The 20017-nt window shown below is 41.5% G+C and overlaps 2 protein-coding genes across 2 annotated transcripts in view; both read right to left on the bottom strand.

Annotated features, from left to right (window-relative positions):
* PLCL1 (phospholipase C like 1 (inactive)) overlaps positions 1-20017 on the bottom strand; it is a 472369-nt gene that overhangs the window by 44254 nt on the left and 408098 nt on the right.
* LOC309557862 (uncharacterized protein) lies at positions 11070-12026 on the bottom strand (the record flags this gene model as incomplete). Its single annotated transcript, XM_082260659.1, has 1 exon — positions 11070-12026. One exon carries the CDS (start codon positions 12024-12026, stop codon positions 11070-11072), a length of 957 nt encoding a protein of 318 aa, XP_082116785.1.

Here is a 20017-nt window from a genome sequence, read left to right as displayed (position 1 = left end):
TTGGCCAAAATGTATTCTGCTACATGTCTTTGGTAAAAAAATATCCCAATAAGTGTAATTGGTTTGTGTGAAAGTTATGGCATCTACAATCTATGGGATATATACTGGAATTTTTATTTATTATTTTTATATTCGTAATGGCGGTGATCAGCAACTTATAGCTGGATGGTGCTCAATCTGACACTAGCTGACACTTTGTGGAAACTAGTGGAAAATAAATCAAAAACGTTAATATAAACTCATAGTGCAATAAAGTGCAAAATTATGCAAATTTTATAAGCAATGTGTCCTGTAATTACAGAGTGCAATCTATCAATAATGGTAAATAAAATATTCAAAATTCCATCTTTTCTTCAAAAAAGCATCTCAAAAATAAAATCTGTGATCTTCATAACCACTTGCCGACTGCTTAACTGGGAAATAGGTAATTTGCTTGAAGTTAAATACCGGGGTTATGGCTGCAGCTAGTTGCCATAACCCCAGTATTTTCTTTTCTCCGAAGTGCCGGGCTTTCAGATAAAAGTGATTCCCAGAGAGCCCCCCTCCTGCCACTTCCCAGTGCTTTCCCGGTTAACATCACCAGACCTGGAGCCCATTCGGCATCTGCGGTGGCTTGGCATAGAGATGAGTGATAGCAAGATGGCCACCACTCTTCTATATGCCCTTGGACGACCGGAGTGACATCACTTCAAGTTCTCAGGCGATGTAAACATGGCTTCTTTTTTTTTTCACAATAAAGTTTTATTGAGCATAAGAAGTGAACTGTTTACAATATTGCATTGATTACGTTGTGACATAGGCTTGCAAACTTTTTGTAAAATTCAATCCTAAACAGTTTATCATAAATACCTACTTAAAAGGCTTGAATATAGCCTTAAAGATCTACAGTTAAATAATGACAGTTAAGAAATATATTAGCAGGATTAATTTGTTTGTGTAACAACATTTAAAAGAATAAACATGATGCTTTTTTTTTTTATTTTCTTCAAAAGGTAGAGGAGAGATTTGGGGTCTTTTTGAACCCAGATCTCTCCATAAAGAGGACCGGTCATGCTGTATTGCTATCGCAAGGGACAATTACATTTCTTGCGATAGCAATAAAAGTGATAAAAAAAGGAGGAAGAAAATAAATACACATTTTTTTTAAAGAGCCCCCATCCCCACATGCTCGCACGTAGTGGTGAACATATATGCCAATATATGTAAACGGTGTTTAAACCACACATGTAAGATATTGCAGCGAACATCAGAGCGAGAGCAATCATTTTAGCACTAGACCTTTCTGTAACCCTAAAGCGGTAACCTGTAGACATTTTTAAACCATCGCCTATAAAGATGTTTAAGTACCGTAGTTTGCCGCCATTCCACGAGCATGTGCAATTTTAAAACATGACATGTTAGAGGTCTATTTACTTGCCATTAAATCATCTTTCATATTTTGTAAAAAATTGGGGGTATATATTTTTTTAAATTCATTAACTGTATTTTGTCCAAAGAAAAATGCATTTCAAAAAGCACTGCCCAAAAACTGTGTGACATGACTGCAATTTTATTCTCTAGGGCCTCTGCTAAAATACTGATATATATATATATATATATATATATATATATATATATATATATATATATATATATATATAATGTCTGGGGGCTCAAAGTAATTTTCTAACAAAGAATACAACTTTTTCCTTGTAAACAAAGATTGTCAGAAAAAGGCCTGATCCTTATCAAGTATGCATCAAAAAGTCCCACTTTTATAACATGCTTTACCTTCAGTGAACAAATCCATGTCATGAATCTGCAGTTATATCTCATGCCCTGACTATCTGTTTACCTCTCTGGTCTGTTCATTAGCTTTAGGGAACGTGCTCTTACACCTGTGTTTAAGCAATCTTCTCTCTGCATGGCTCCACCCCAGTCTCTAACAGAAAAAAAAAACACTATATTACCCGCACACTGCAAGCCAGCTTTGTCCGAGCAACAATTAAGTGAAGACTTCCCTGAGTGTTTCTTGCCGTGTGCTCTACATCTGATCTCTGTGTATGTACTTTGGCTTGTTCACCTGACCATCCCTGTCTGCTTGTTGCCCTGACCTTTTGCTTCTCCTTCTGACAATCCCTGTCTGCTTGTTGTGCTGACCTTTGGCTTGTCCTTCTGACCATCCCTGTCTGCTTGTTGCACCAACCTTTGGCTTGTTCTCCTGACTATCCCTTGTGGTCCTGTACTGCTGCTTCCTCTCCATCCATCAGAGCCAGCCGTGAGCGTAAGCTGGGAGACCCTTGGGGCCGTGACCTGGAGTCAGTTGCAGCCAAGTCCATCCTCACCATTAGAGGCTTTGGTGAAAACCTGCTGGCTCTTAGATGCCGCACCCTGGGAAACCTTATGCTCTAGCTCCCTGTCCAGGCCTGTGGCTGCGACCCTGTGTAGCTGCTTCTCTGAGAAATCAGCCCTCAGCAGTCAGCCATTGGGTTCACAACCTCCACAGTGTGCTCCCCGTCACTTGGTCCCGCAGGAGACGCTGACAATCCAACACCAGATGCACTAATCACTCACCAGACTTTGTGGCTGGTATTAACACAAATCCAGCTTAAACGCATAGGAATGCAAGATTTAACCCTTAGAATGGCGCAGGGGATCTTTCCTTGGAACTTTCAGAGGCAATACCCATCAATGGTCATTCAATCACAAAAAAACAGAAAGAGTGGGCCCAAAGGATTGAAACCTCGGTGTAAAACCATCAAACTTTCTTTTAAAAACAATGTACATCATGCACTTACACATTATCAAAAAAATCTGCACATTCACTCTCATTACCATACCAGTCTGCCTCCAGCCCGGGCCTAGGAGCTAGGTTCGGGCTCATGGTCAGAGACTGACTGGTAACGAGAGTGTATGCGCAGATATTTTTTATATTGTGGAAGTGTGTTGATTTGCATCATTTTGCACTATTGCACTTTGAATTTATATTTAAGTTTGATATTTTGGATATTAGAAGGTGATAGAGAGGTCTTAATACCTGAATAAAAAGGGTAGCAGTGGCGGCTGTTAACTTGGCAAAGAGAATGCTCCCCTAACTTAGTAAATCTTGTGCAGAGGTTAAAAAAAAGAAAGAAAAGACATATGAAAACACCATCTCTTCAACAGATATCTGTGAAGCATTTAGTTGGGGCAGCCTATGGGGAAAATGAAGCTAGTAAAATATTACAAAGCATTTGATTACAAGAGCTGTAATCAATATGAACACAGAAGTGTTGACGAGCAAGAATGCTGCCAACCCTGAACATAGATGTAACCTATGGATTATGTCAGCACTCTTGCTTGTCTCTGATATTACATTTGACTGCTTTCTCCAACTAGCTCCATTAACAGGTAGTATTGCCATGGTAACCACAACTGTCCAGAAGACAGCTGAACACTATTGAGAAAATGGCTTTCATAAGTAATAAGTGTATTTACGCAGATGATGATATTTGTAAAAAAAAAACACAAATATTGATTTGCCCACTTCTTACTGTAGAGAATGTAGAGTTATACCATTAGGTAAACACTTTACCAAATGGTTCAATATTTGCTACATAGCAATTTTAGATGAGCAGTAAATGGAATGAGTTAAACGGAACTTAAAGCGGAGTTCCACCCAAATGTGGAACTTCCGCTCATTTGCTTCCTCCCCCCTCCAGTGCCACATTTGGCACCTTTCAGGGGGGAGGGGGAACGGGTAACTGTTTTTGACAGGTATCCTTCTCAACTTCCGAATGCGCAGCGAGCTTCGCACATGCGCAGTAGGGTCATGGCAGTGAAGCCGCAAGGCTTCACTGCTGGGTTCCCTGACTGGCAATGGCGGCGGGAGCACCCGACAGCCGATGGAAACATCAGCTGCGGTGTCAACATCGCTGGATTCCAGAACAGGTAAGTGTCCCAATATTAAAAGAGGGGGGGGGGGGTGGAACTCCACTTTAATAAATTTGCAAAGATTTTAAACAAACTCTCCTAAACTTGCCTAAACTCTGTACAAAAAAAAAAAACTCTCTAGGAGCAACATTTTCTGTCAGGGGAACTGGGGTTTTTGTAAGCCCAGTGTGCATGGAGCCTAATCCTTAGCTTCGGATAACAATGAGGTTTATGCAGCAATTGATGCACTTTGTTGCTTATAGTAATGAGAGGGGTTGAGACATATTCTCCTGTCCTTTCTTCCGGGATCACAGGCTCCAGCACCGTGAGTGGCCGGAGCCGCGATAACGTCAAGCCTGCACATGCACGGGAGCCCTTGGTTCTAGAAAGAAGCTCTAAAGTCCCAGCACGGTGCGCAAGACCATCACAGGGTGTGCACCGCTGACATCAGCGACTGCATGCAGGGTGAATATCTCCTAAACCATGCAGGTTTAGGAGATATTTAGTTTACCTACAGGTAAGCCTTATTATAGACTTACCTGTAGAGAAAAATAAGAAAGTGGGGTATACAACTGCTTTAAAGAGGAAGTAAACCCTCCTCAGGAAGTTGTACCTATAGGTAAGCCTATGTTAAGGCTTACCTATAGGTACTGTAAATATCTCCTAAACTTGTACCGTTTAGGAGATATTTACATTTGATGCAGCCAGTGACGTCACTGGCGCAAGCGCTCTGAAGGAACGGCAGATCGTGCCGTTCCTTCAGAGCCCTGTGCCGTGACCGTCGGCTCCCGCGCACGTGCGCGGGAGTGACGTCACCGCGACTCCGGCCAATCAGATGGCCGGATACCGCGATCCCGGAAGACGGGCGACTGTACATGTCGCCCGTCATAGAGGTAAGAGAGCGGCGCGGCGAGGGCTCGTTCTAAGGTAAGTATTTGATAATAAGCTAGTATGCGATGCATACTAGCTCATTATGTCTTTATCTTTCAGGATGTAAAGAAAACAAAAAAAAAAATTATCGGTTTACAACCTCTTTAAGTGTATCAAAATCCAAAAAACATGAATGCAGTACATTGTAGTTTACCGATGTGGTTGCTTTATTAGTTTTCTTTTCTTCTTCAGGCATTTTCTCTCTATTTCCACCAGGTAATCCTGAGAATAACACTTCATGTCATGTGGCTACACTCATTTCCTTTTTGTATCTATGGAGGCAGCTATGGTTGTCACACAGGATAGACTGTTTTTAGCCGTTTTTCCAGCTCACAGGAAATGACAAGGAAACTTCATATCTGGTATGGGCAACAGGTATTTCCCGTATGTCCTGAAAACATACTTATCTAAAGAAAACGAATGCAATTACCACATCTAAGACTGGCAAGCTGAAATGCATTATTGTTTTTGGGTTTAGATATGCTTTAAATATATTTAAAGCCCAAACTTTTTTTATTATTATGTTCTAGAAAGTGGATAAGTTCACAACACACCTTACAATCTGATTATACATTCTCCTTTAGATCTACCAAAAATGATGTAGTACAAGGGCCTGCATGATTGGATACAGATTGATTGAATTGAAATGGGAAGTACTCAGTTTTTGTAAATCTAAAGTTGACTGTACAAAGATTGTATGGTCAGATTGTCACAGTATAGTGACCCCTAGGCTTTGTTCTTACCTACAGGTGTAACGGAGCGTGGATGAGTTTCCTCAAGTTTTTACATGTTCTCATGTGTCGCGTGTAGGGCAGCCCATAATGCGCTACCCTATGTGCATGGAAAAGGAGTCCCGACTACAGCAACATTTGGTTTGGCATGCACAAAGTGCGCATGCTTCCACATGCGTTGGAGGGGGGCGATGACAATTAATGGCTGCTAAAGTGCAGTGTGTTTCTCTGCGTGTCAGGAAAGTGCATGATTTTTCATGCATTCCCGACATGCAAAGGTCTGAACCTAGGCTTAGAACCCATGTTCTAGTCCAATATCAGCATACAGAGGTTTCAGTGGCACAGTGGTCCGTTTATTAGGTGGCAAGTAGGGACAATGAAGATAATGTTGTGCAAACATGTATAACCATACCAATTAGTGACACCTGCCATAACCAAAATGATTCCATGTAGGAACTGTGATGCTAAATCTGGGACATGCACAGGTTAGCAATGCACCCACACTCTAACAAAGAGATTACTTGGAGGGATGTGCGGTGTGGTTGAATTTAAATGTATTGAAGGTCTCTAGCGGACATTGCTTTGGTGACTGTTGTCACTGCAAGAAAGTTTTCAACAGAAGGAAGGGAAATCTTCAAATGGGGACACCTGTTCCAGTGACAAATATCTAAAAGTTCCCCTCTCCTTGGAAAAGGGTCTCTAGACAAGATGTAAATGGAATTCTCCCCAACCAGGCACAGACAGGAAAAAAAAAAGGTTTCCTCTCCTGTTGTGTCTCAAGGACTGGAATTCGAAGGATAAATCTCCCCGACTTGACACAGACAGCAAAATAAATTGTGAAGTTTTACCTTTTCCTAATCTAATCTATACAAAACGAAATAAAAATGTTTTATACATATTGTTCACTATTTTTTTGTGGTAGCACCACTGGACACTCTTTGGATAAAATTCAGGAACTGTATGAGGACATTCTGGTACTGATACTGGACAAACCAGTATCGTATCAGAAAAAAAGTCAATTATTTTACAAGTGGCAGAACACTATAAGCCCCCCTTCACATTGGGGTGATTTCACATGTGATTTGTGATATGTCAAATCGCAGGCCAAATTGGAGCCTATTGCTGGTAACGGCACCATCCGAATCAGTGCAATGCCGACTTTGCGGGGCCGCACTGATTCCCCAAGTAGTTTCTGCACTACTTTTGGTGACTTTGGGGGCGATTTCAATAGACATCTGTGCATGAACCTGAACAGATGTCTGTCATCACCCCCAAACTCGCACTGAAACGTGGGTTTGAAATTTTTATCTGAACTCACACTGTTCTGTCTCAGCATCGATTGTACCTGTGACCTCCTTGTAGACCCCCAGTCTGAAAGTGTGTGCAGCAGGTTGAATGATGGCTTTAACAGATAGTTTACTCAATGAATAAAGACTCCAGAGGTGTTCTCCAATGCTTCTTTATGCTTCAAGTTAGCAAAGGCATAAACATAGAGACTTTTCCATAGGTAAATTTCCAATGAAGTTACACAGCTTCCACACTCTGCAGTCTCCTCATAACAACTAAACAAAATGGGAGATACAGCAGGAAAATGGAGATGATAGAAACCATCTAGCCAGAAACAGCAGGGGTGCAAGGAAGATACCAATAACATAGCATAACATAACATGTAATAACAACTGCTAGACAGTTAAAGCTGCGTGGCAGCACACTCCCCGTCTGGTATCGTGAGATACCACTAAACAATTATTTTCCATAAACATACAATTAACATTGCATACAGTAGAATGCTATGTAGCCCTCTCCTCTAAGCTAACTATGCTAGAGGTCTAAGTGACTCCTTCACATAACACTGAATCAGAATTTTTGGAAGCAGGCATAATTAGGACTGTCTCAGTGACTGGTCTCAGGAAGGTTTTTGGGCTCAGGTCCTTTACAATCCTGACTTCCACACTTCGGACCTTTCCATCATCACTAGCAATGGCCTTTGAAATAACTCCAACTGGCCACTGGATCCGATTGGTTTGCTTTTCTTTTAGAAGAACCAGGTCTCCTTCCTTTAAGTTAGGCTTCTGGGTATGCCACTTTTTACGTCCTTGAAGAAGTGCGAGGTATTCCTTCCTCCATCTGTCCCAGAAACAATCTGCAAGGTATTGAGCGTATCTCCATTGACGTTTATATATGTCCTTTTCATCAAAGATGCTCTTTGGCGCTGGGATCTGTCCAATTTTCCGGCTCAATAATGCAGCTGGAGTTAAAACAGTTGGACATTCTGGGTCTGTGGATACAGCTGTCAGCGGTCTTGAGTTGATTATTGCTGCGACCTCAGCAAGGAATGTAGTAAGTACTTCATGGTTAAGACGTGAAGAACTCACATCAAGCAACATAGAATCCAGTATGCGCCTTGCCATCTCAATCATACGTTTCCATGCTCCGCCCATGTGTGAAGCGTGTGGTGGGTTGAATTTCCACTGGTTTGCAGTGGCGGAGAAGGTGGTCCTTGGAGGTGGCTCTGTCTGAGAAGCTCGCTCCCACAGGGGTTTGTTAATGCTCTGGGACGCTCTCTCGCTATAATTGAACTGGTTGGTCAGTTTTCTCTCTTTCTTGTTCCTGGATGGTATTTCCTCACCTTCTGTCCATTGTTCACTAGCCTGAGCGTCAGACTTCCCATCTGTATCTTTGTCTCCCGGCTCTGTGGAGTCGTTGGTCTGAGTCTCTTCAATGACTCTCAACTTCGCCCCGTCGCCGCGCTTCATCAGAGTCTTTGTGTGACATGTTTCCATCCAGGGAGAAGTGTACGGCCAGCTGGTCCACGATGCTAATGGGTTTGTAGGCCCGTTCCTTAAAACTGTACCTCACAGTGTTCTGGGGGGCATGAGGGTTGTTTGCAGTCAGAATACGAGTGAATTCCTCCTTGAGTTCAGCCTCGCTGTATTCCTGCTGGTCCGGAGGCTTAACCAGAGTCTTGGCCTGCATCCATTCATCAGCTCCATCCCCCATATCTGTGGAGTCATCTTCATCTTCCAAATTTCTTCTTGAGCAGATGTTGAAACTCAATGCTACAACTTCAGGCCGAATTTCCGGATCAGTATCTGGATCCTCCAGGTGGAAATCGATAACTTCTTCTGAGTTTGTAGAAGACTGGTCCATTAAAAACTTGGGTCCTGAAAACCAAATGGTTTGTGTGAGGACAACTGCTGGCACTAAAATCTTCTGCATGAATGCTAGAAAGTGTTCTCGCTTCTCAGGTTTGTTACGTAGAGTTTTCTTAAGTGCAGCAAATCTGGTTAAAGCTTGTTCTCGATTGTTGGGGAGAGTAAGCCTTGGTACTCGGAAGGGTAATGGAGCTACCCAACTGTTGGAATTGTCCTTGAAGAACTCTTCATCCATAATCTTGATGAACTCCTTGTCTTCGACTGAAGGGGCAATCTTGTTGTCATCACGAGTAGTTTGGTACACTGAATCACCAAAGTCCTTTTGAGAAGTGAGCTTGCAGTTAATGCTTTGGAGTGCTTGATATGGAACTTCGTTTTTGAAATCAAGTCTTTCCTTCATATAATAGTGCGATGGACGTTTCATCAATTGACAGGTAACATTCGTTTTGTAGGAAGCTATATCCAAGAGCTTGTGAGATTGGTCTAAACAGACTTCTCCTATTATCACCCATCCAAGATCAAGTTTCTGGGCCTGAGGAGCATCATCTGGACCGTTACATAACTCTCTTATTTTATGAACTCTAGGAATGTCTCTCCCTAGTAGAATCAAAATCTTAACATCCTTGTTAAGTGGTGGAATGTAGTTAGCAATGTGACTCAAATGAGGGTGATGATGTGCAACCTCTGGTGTGGGGATTTCTTCTCTGTTGTTCGGTAGTTGATCACATTCGATTAGAGTTGGAAGAGGAAACTCTGTGTCCTCATATTCTGATGCAACTACGAAGCCATGGGCTCTTCTTCCAGAAGTATTGACCTTTCCTGCACATGTCTGCAAGGTATAAGACCAGGTCTCTCCTTGAATGTTGAATAGGTCAAAGAATTCTGTACTGGCCAATGAGCGATTGCTCTGATCATCGAGTATGGCATACATTTTTATGGATTTTTGTGGACATCCTTCAGGAAAAACTCTTACAAGACATATCTTGCTACAAGACTTGCTATGAAGCCCTTCTCCACATACCTCTGTACACCTTGTGGTTACGGGGTCGGCATATTGCTCAGTTCTCTCCCCGCCATCATCTGATGTAGTCTTGGGGTTGCTGCCGGGTGAAGGTTTCCTTTTGAACAGGTCTGAATGAAGAGTGTCCACATGTTTGGCACTGTTGCAGAGAGAACATCTGATGGCGATCTTACAGTCTCTAGCTAAATGATCGGAGGATGCACAACACTTAAAACAGATATTATGCTCTTTAAAAAATGACTTGCTTTCTTCAATAGGCTTGTCCTTAAATGCACGACATTTGGAGAGAGAGTGTGGTGCATTATGAATAGGACACTGTTGATTTAGATTGCTAGCTTTAATGTCTGTAGCTAAGACGTTGGATGCTATGGTCTTTCTCACGGCAATAGGATGCCTTAAATCCTTGAATTTACTGTTGGTGGCAATACCCCTTGAAATACTTAAAGGAATGGTGGTTGTATCTGGATAGAAGAAGCTTGGGTCATTCTTGGATCTTGCAACCTTCCGCACGAACTCTGAAAAATAAGAAAAGGGAGGGAAGGAAACACGATGCTCATACTTATACTTTGATCCTACACTAGTCCACTTTCCCTGAAGATGACTAGGCAACTTTGCTACAATAGGATTTACGCCCTGAGCAGTGTCTAAATAGCTAAGACCTGGTAAACTAGGATCTAACTTAGCAATTTCAAGTTCATGAAGGAGGTCACCTAACTCTCTAAGCTTATGATTGTCCTTAACAGAGATTTTAGGAAAGTCGTTTAGTCTCTGGAATAAGGCAGATTCAATGACTTCGGGGCTCCCATAGTCTTGTTCTAGACGTTCCCAGGCAGCATCAAGGCCTGCTTTAAAGTTATAAATGTAGACAGATTTAAGTCTCTTGACTTGTCCTGAAGATTGAAGCCCCAACCACTTTATTAGTAAGTCAAGTTCTGCTTGAGGATCAATGTCCAAGTTCTTAGTTACCGCCTTAAATGTAGATCTCCAACTCCTGTAGTTCTCTGGGCGGTCATCAAATCTAGACAGTCCAGTTGTAATCAACTCTCGTCGAATCATATACTTGCTGAACTCTGCAATGTCAGTGCTTTCAGTTTTTATAGCCACAGGGGGTACTGATGGTGCGCCGTCTTGGACCATGGTTGGTATATGATGTTGGCTGGTAGGTAGAGAGAAAGGTGTTGCAGATGGGTTTAATCTAGGTATGGGTCTGTCGTCTGAAGGTCTCTGAGCATTTGAAGTTAAAGAGAGCTGTATCAAAGGGGGTATAGAGTTCATTCTGTAGTCTTCTGCTGTGCCCTTGTAATCTCTATGCACATAGGGTTGTGGTGGCACATGAGCTGCTTAGGTTGATTCACTTGATTTTGTGACGTGCGGTAGTTGTGGAGGGTCTCTGTTAGTAGGTGCGTCTAGTTGACCAGCTTGCTTTGGCGACACATTGCCTTCTGATCCACTTGCTGGATGATTATGAGAAGAATCTCCAACTGTAGGTGGGACTGTATTGTCATGGTTCTGAGTTAGGACAAACTGTAGGGTCCTTTCAACAGGGTCTTGACAAGCAGCTAAGCTGGTACAAGCTGCTCCTTCTTCTTCCAATAGGGCTTGTTCCAAGACAGATAACTCTGCTAAAGCTACTTCCTTTTCTCTATTCTTCTGAAGAATTTCTAGCTGAGCCTTGAAGGCTGCTTCTTTTTCAGAGCAGGCGGCTTGAACCTGGGCTACTGCAACCTTTTGGCGAGCTTTGAGTATTTGGTCACTCAGTATTGACCTTATAGAGCAGGACCGCAAAGACTTAGAAGAAGATTTATGATATGAGCGGGCAGACCTAGAAGATTTTCCTGAGTGTCTGGAAGAAGCAGAGTTACAGGATGTAGTCTCATGTAGCTGTGCCAATCTACCTTCTATCTGTGCCTTTGCTTCAAGATATGTGCTATGCCTCTGCTGGTCATTAGAAGTAAAGTCCTTTAATTCCAATGCAGCTTCCTCTATGTTGGAATGTGACAATAGGGAATAGTACTTCTCAGAAAGTCTTTTATAATTCTCAAATGCCTTCTTAACCCTTGAGAGAGCAGTGTTCAATTGCTCAGAATTGTTGCTAGTTTCATTAGTGGCTGTTATACAACTTAAAGTCTTTTCCCATAATGCAGTCAGGTTACTAGATGTTTCTTCCTTACTTGCTTCATAAACCTCCCTTGCCTTCAAGGATGGATGAGGGGCTCTGACAGGACGAGCAGAATGAAGTAAGGAGTCTGCTTTATCTTGACTAAATGCAGGTAACTCTGTGAGATCTCTGTCAGACATAATAAGTACTGTATTTCTGGTGTCTTGTTAGAAATCTGCCAGAGCTCAGCTCTGTAAGTAGTGACTTCTGTTATTAAGCAGGCTGGCTGAGGTGCTGGGTATTTGATACAATAGCTAGCTATTGCTGGAACTAGTTCAAACTGGATCACCTCAGGTGTTCTGAAGCTGCAGAGTCTTGGAAATTTACTTTCTGAAGCTGCAGAGATACCTGTGTGATGAAACCATTGGAAATTTACTTATGGAAAAGTCTCTATGTTTATGCCTTTGCTAACTTGAAGCATAAAGAAGCATTGGAGAACACCTCTGTAGTCTTTATTCATTGAGTAAACTATCTGTTAAAGCCATCATTCAACCTGCTGCACACACTTTCAAACTGGGGGTCTACAAGGAGGTCACAGGTACAATCGATGCTGAGACAGAACAGTAAATTTCCAAGCCCGCCCTCAGTGTGAATGAGGGCTAAAGTTCTTCTCCAGCCACCAACTTTTTTTTTTTTTTTCCCTGTCATTGTAATGTAGATCTGTAAATACTGCACATTCTCTCCCCCCTTGCTCTACAGACCTTCAACAATCGATTTTATTGCTAGTGAGATCATCAGACACAGGTGCAGATTGCTTGTAATTCTGTCAGATGAAAGGAGACTTCTGCAGAGCACCCTAGGTTTCATCCTTGTGTACGTAGGGCACCCACAGAACTACAATTTCCATGAGTCTTCAGCTCACACACAGGTTGTGTGGGTGGGCTCTTGGAAAGCTAGGTGTGGATAAGCAGTGACAGAAGAGTTGACAAAGTGACAAAGGGGAAGAGAAAAGCAAGACCACTATATAAAAATGTTAGATATTTCTCTGCATTCGCATAAAAAGTCTTATTTGCCTGAAGATGAACCTAAAGGATCAGAAGAAACCTTATTCTGCAGACACTGTGTTAGTACACTAGGCAGAAGTTATATCCTGACTAATGTCATCAGAGGCTCATCTTCCTCTGTTACACATTTTTACATTCTCTTTGATGGCATAGGTAAACAGCTAGGAGGCACACAATAGACCAATGGAAAAATCACAGATGAAGGGCTGATCTTTCCAGCCTCCCACAAGAATATTTTTATAGAAAAGTTACATAGTCAGGTTGAAAAAAGACACAAGTCCATCTAGTTCAAACAATAAAAATAAAAAATAAAAATATAATAATAATAAATATATATATACACATATTCATGGTCATACAATGATCATCACCTTCAGACACAAAAACTGAGGAGCTTCCTGAGTAGGAGGGGTTATATAGGGGGACTTTGTGTCCATTTCTTCTGCCAGTGTCCATTCATCTATAGATAAAGCATAAGCCAGGTATTCATGATTCATACCCTGCGATGTACGAAAAAGAAAAAGCTTTGGATATGCCAGATGCCAGAATACACTGAGATCCTATGTTTTGTGCCCTGACAACACACATTTTTGTAAATCCATTTTGTAAAGTACTGAGCAAACTGTTGATACTAAACAAATTGTGTATAATAACAATAATAATATATATATATTTTTTTAGAAAAGTGTTTTTTTTAGAGTGGTGTCAGCCCTGCGCAGTTGTCTTTAGCTTAACTTTTTCAAACACTTCTTTCTTTCTCTCCACAGACTAGCTGTTCTGTGGTCCAAAATAAGAACTGGGAGGGCCAATTATCATCTTTGAGTTAACAAAGGAAGTGTGCAAGCTGTCTGCTGGTGCCTGCTCGCTCCTAAGCCCTGCTCTGTGTGTCCAAATGACTCCCGCTGCTCCTGCTGCTGTCTCTCAGCCAATGAGGAGGCAGAGAACCGGGAGAGCAGTCGCTCTTATGCACATCGCTGGATCACATACAGGCAACCATTGGGGGGGGGGGGGGCTGTGGTGGAGCTGCAAACTTAAGCTTTTTTACTTTCATACATAGCATGCATTAAGGTAAAATAAAAAACCTTCAGGCATTACAACCACTTTAACAGACCAATCATTGGACACAGCTGATCACGTGGTAAGGGGCCACTGTGATTGGCCCTTTACCCCAATCTGTGATCAGCTGAGTCCTGAAAGTCAATACATGCCCTCCCAGCAAAGTAAGCTCATGCTGCAGTGGTCATTCAGCTATAGCACAAGCAGGAAGGGGTTAAATCTTTACATTTTTCTGTACATACAGGAAGAATAAAAAAACAGAACAGAGCAATGTATGCAATGCCTGCATGTAAAAATACATATGAACATACTGCTTTGTGATACATGCCTACAAAATAAGGGACTTTCACCTTCATTAGACAGGGATGATCAGTTTGCTTAACTAATACATAGAAAAAAAACATCCTTACCCACTGCCTAATGCACCCAGCTGAGGGGTCTGCCATAAGGCAACCTCTTAACCAGGTCATTTTTTATTTAGTAATAGGAGTGAACTGTACACTAAGCGAATACAGTGGGGGCATATTGTGTCTAGCATATAACAAATGCTGTACTGGTTATAAATGCAGTAGAGGCATAATGTGCACCATATATACCAAACACTGTATTACTGTATTTATAAAGACAAGGGTTTCAGATAAAATATTGAAGTTGCACCTTAACAACATCTGCAGATTGTGTTCATATTCCTGTGATTAACCTCTGTATTCTTCTTTATTATAGCACTTTGTGGGTTTCCAGGAAGAAGTCTACATTTTTTTATGCACGTCAGTGTGGCTGGCCCTTTATGCTGACACAAACACTTTTTCCTTTTCATGTGTTGGTGTGCTTCAAGCAATCAAGCATCCTCATTGTATGCCAACACCCATGGGAGGAAGTGGGTATACATTATATATATATATATATATATATATATATATATATCTCATGTATACATTTTACTTTGCTAAAATAGGCTTTATGCAACTGATTTCAATATTAAAGACACATCAGGTAAAAAGACTGCAGTGTGCTATTTTACAAAGAGGCTTAAAAACTGATTGGATTACAGATCTGAGAAAACGGTTGCAGCAAGAATCGTAATTAGTTACTGTAATTCGCCCAGCAATGGGATCACATTAGTATTGAGAAAATGTGATTAATTAGCCTAGGCCACAAAACGCTCTCTCATTGACAGTCACTTAACTTATAATGTTATTTAGCATGTTAACGCATCTAGCAGAGTAGGAATAACATACACCACCTAAATAATAAAACACATTTTTTGTTAAGAAAAGTATAAATGCCCCAGGAGTAAATAAACTGAAGCAGAAGTAGAAATTATTAGGCTTTTTACTACTGTCTGTGTCCCAGTTGGGGAAATTCTACTTACTTTCTGTCTAGGTGATTGCACTAAAGGTGTAAGTTCAGCTTTACCAAAAAGCACATTATGATGATGCTGCTATAGCAACTTTGTGCACGAAATGTACCTACCAGCCAGGACTTCCATTCTGTTTGAAGGATGTAGTCCAAAACTGAAATTAAAAGAACCTTCCTAAAATCCTCTGCAGCGTGCAATTGGCTCCATTCTAAGTAATAGTAGCCATTGGGATCAAGAAAGAAAAGCTGCGACAAGAAAGCACACACTGCACATGGCACAGGATAATCGGGATTGAGATAGAATTTTCCTTTTAAAAGGCATAGAAGAGTATTTTTTTTGTCTTTATTTACTATATATTAAAAACTTTTTTAAACTTTAGTCAGATAAATATGAAATACTAAATATTAATTTCCATAATAAAGCAGAGTTCCAGCCTAAACACACACTCACCTGTCCAACAGTCCAGCGATGCGGCTGCCCGAAGCCTCGCTCTTCTCCCTCTCTGCTCTGCGGCGCCGGCATCACTGGTGTGGGCACCCGGCTGTGACAGTTGTCAGCTTCACAACCGGGTACGCACTGCGCATGTGCGAGTTGCGCTACGCGTCGTGATTGGCCGGCAATCTTCTGGGACCTCTGACATGTCCCAGAAGATTGCAGGGAGGGAGGGGGAGAGGATAACTTCCGCTCAGGGCGCCGCGGCGCTCCGAGCGGAAGTGGGAGAGGGTACCTGTCAAAACTAGGTACCCGCTCCCCCCAAAAAAAAATGACATGCCAAATGTGTCATGTCAGGGGGTTAGAAATACCTAAAGCGGAAGTTCCACTTTTGGGTGGAACTCCGCTTTAACATGAATTCTAGGTCCAAGCTACAAAAGGGGAATTGACATGTGCCACAGTGGAGATTAAAGCAGAGTTCCACTGGCTTTTGTGTTTATTAAAAGTCAGCAGTTACAAAAAGTGTAGCTGCTGATTTTAATAAACACATACTCACCTATCCCACGGTCCAGCGATGAGGCCGGGGGGAGCCTCGGTTCTCTCGGTCTTCTCCCCGCGGTGCCGGCATCTCTAGTGTGGGCACCCGGCTATGACAGCTTGCCGCTTCACAGCCGGGTTCGCAGTGCGCGAGTTGCGCTGCGCGTCGTGACTGGCCAGGCAATCTTCTAGGACCTGTGATGTGAGTGGCCCGAGCGGAAGTGGGAGTGGGTACCTGTCAAAACTAGGTACCCCCCCAAAAAAACTTTTGAGTGGAACTCCGCTTTAAGCCCTGTCCTCTTGTGGCACTAGGGCCCACACCCTGTTATTCAGAGAGCTGTCAAATACTAGAATTTCTAGGATTAGAAGCTCTGGCATTGGATGGCTAATTTACAGGGTTGGAAACCATTCCTGACTTTGGCAGAAGTGGATTATCTATATACAGCCTGGCAGCCTGAGCTTAGAATCCACTGGGGCTCTATAGGGATAGATGAATGAATTTGAAATGAAAAACAGGTTCTTGCCTGCATTTGAGGGCTGTTGTTGCGTTAGAATTTTTTTTAGGCCGGTACAGATTCACTTTGAGTAGAGCAAAGATGAAAAAAACATCAATGAACCTGTATTCCTTTTCCCAAATATAAAAAAAGTTGTTTTTGTGCTTTACCATCTATCATCCCTTCTTAGGGACTCCTCCCACTGCAGAGCGATGACTTTTGTATTAATTCAGTTCAAGGTACTTTTAGTATTTGTGCCCTAAGTAGTATCTGTTGGCAGGCACATTCCCTCGGATGCCACATCAGTTTTCTACATAAAACATAGGATGTTAAAAAGAATAAATGGCCCAAAGAAAAAAAAGACATATTTAGCATTGCTGCCTCCGGCAGACGACTAGTTTGACTAAAGGCGCATAAAGCAGCACTTGAAACACTAAGGTTCTCTAAGCTCAAAATGCTTAACTACTGTAAAAGTCAAACGTCAAAAATATCAGACAGCAGGGCTATTTGTTTTTATTTTATTTTTTTAACAATGTACCTTTTCAGGTTCTACTTGCTTTTATCTCTTGTACTTTCGGTACTGCCACGATACACAATATTTCAGGCAGGCAGAGAAAAGGTAGTCAGTTGAAGCATACTGCAGCAAAAAAGAATGAGAGGGAGTAGAGCCAATAGTGTGTTTGTGCAACAATGTCCACACATATCCGCAATATATTATGCTACTTCAGTAACACTCACTGTCTGACGTCACTAGCCAAGACTGCGCCACAATTTACTCCTTTTCTGGTCTCACATCTCTTAAAGGAAGTTTGAAGAATCACTTAAGAGCTCTGTTTTTTGTTCCACTAGTTTATAAATTTTTATCACCTATTCCATCTCTATGACAATTTTATTTCACCAATATCTGCTTTCCATCATACTTTATTAGTAGGTTGACATAGACATTGGCAGGGTGTTTGGCTGTTACTAACCAACCAAGAAACTGAATTTGTTCTTTTGGTTTAATGTTATAAGTGGCTCAACACACCATATTAGTATACAGGTGCATCTAAAAAAAAATACAATATCATCAAAAAGTTAATTTATTTCAGTAATTCAATTCAAAAAGTGAAACTCATATTTTATATAGAGTTACACACAGAGTGATATATTTCAAACATTTCATTCTTTTTATTTTGAGGATTAAGGCTTACGGCTAATGAAAACCCAAAATTCAGTATCTCAGAAAATTAGAATATTACATAGGACCAATATAAAAAGGATTTTGAATACAGAAATGTTGGCTTACGGAAAAGTATGTCCATGTACAGTATAGTATGCACTTAATACTTGGTCAAGTGTCTTTTTGCATGAATTGTTGCATCAATGCGGCATGGCATGGAGGCGATCAGCCTGTGGCACTTCTGAGGTGCTATGGAAGACCAGGTTGCTTTGATAGTGGCTTTCAGTTCATCTGCATTGTTGGGTCTGGTGTCTCTCATCTTCCTCTTGACAATACCCCACAGATTCTCTATGGGGTTTAGGTCAGACGAGTTTGCTGGCCAATCAAGCACAATGATACCATGATCATTAAACCAGTTATTGGTACTTTTGGCAGTGTGGGCAGGTGCCAAATACTGCTGAAAAATGAAATCAGTGTCTCCATAAAGCTGGTCAGCAGAGGGAAGCATGGAAGTGCTCTAGAAATTCCTGGAAGAGGGCTGTGCTGACTTTGGACTTGATAAAACACAGTGGGACCAACACCAGATTATATGGTTCCCCAAATCATCACGAAGTGTGGAAAACTTTGCATTTAATTTGGAAATCGTGGTCCCAGAGTCTGGGGGAAGAGTGGAGAGGCACAGAATCCAAGTTGCATGAGGTCCAGTGTGAAGTTTCGAAGGTCAGTGATGATTTGGGGAGCCATGTCATCTGCTGGTGTTGGTCCGCTGTGTTTTATCAAGTCAAAAGTCAGTCCAGCCCACTAGGGACAATGTAAATTAAAGTGTGTGTTTAATATCACTTTAACCTCAGGTTCCAAACTGAGAGGAATTTCCTTCCTAGATGGTTGTCACTAGAAGAAATGTCCACATTGAAAGATTTCTCCCTAGTCCTATTTTGGTAACAGCTTAACATTTGGATTCTACCAAATACCGTACTTTCTGTTTTTTAGAGACAATGGTCACCAGGACAAATAGTGAGAATCTCCCTAGCAATGACAAAGACAGCAATAAAAATCTAACAAGGGTTTTAACTTTTTATTACTCTATCCATAAAAAAGTGTTTTCTATATATGTACATCATTGTACCATTAAACATAAATTGATAGCATTAGCACTTTCAAATCTACTCCATTTATTGTTTGTCTTTTTGTAGTATATTCATTGTCTCTCTTCCTATAAAGGCTGATTGGCTATGTGCTTCATATCAATTCAGCATCTGTTGTACAGCCACAGTAACTACTGGGATGCACTAGGCAATGCATAAAAAAGAGCTGTCATTTCTGACCCCACCATCAAAAAAATGCTAGTTGTGTGGCTCTCACACTGAAGCATGCACTAAATATATAGGAAGGACTCGAAGAAAATAAATATGTAGAAGTATGAAGAAATGACTTCTAGCCTTCCTGATCTGAATACCTGATTCTGTGCTAGTGTTTAAATTCATGGATCATTAATGTACTATACATTAAAAAAAATTCTATATAATCAGACCCAGTATTTGGCCAACAACCCTGACCCTAGCCAACAGTGTGATCTTACTTCATATACAGCCAGAAGCATTCTGGTTACATAGGACACTTGTGCTGCAATGGAAAGATTAGAATAGCTGCCAGCAAGAATGTGGACCTGCAAAAAAAGGCACAAATTCTATTCTGCCACAGATATGATTTTTGGAAAAGGGAACGATTTACCAGCAGCTAGAGATAAGAAAACATCTAAACATATGCTCCAGCAGACGTCCTGCACATGGGAACATGTGCACATGGGTCATATCTGCCTTTTTTTCTCATTATTTATGAAAGATGCCCCCCCCCAACCTTTGTGAAAATACGAACTTGAAACACCTGATATCCCAATAGCGAGAGGGCCTCGAGCTTGCAGAACAATTTCTATGTTTATGCGATTTCATAGTACTTGAGGGCTCTTTCACACTGATACGTTTTTCCTGCGGTTTTGCCTTGCAAGAAAAAGGTTTCCCTTTAAATACTGTGTTACAGGTGCAGGGGAGTGCACCTGCAGTGCAGGTGCAGTGTGTTTTTAAAAGTC

This window comes from Pelophylax lessonae, assembly GCF_965119305.1.
Source record: "Pelophylax lessonae genome assembly, chromosome: 6".
NCBI classification, from domain to species: domain Eukaryota; kingdom Metazoa; phylum Chordata; class Amphibia; order Anura; family Ranidae; genus Pelophylax; species Pelophylax lessonae.
Note: the sequence above shows the minus strand (reverse complement) of the source record. Positions and strands in the feature narration are given on the sequence as shown.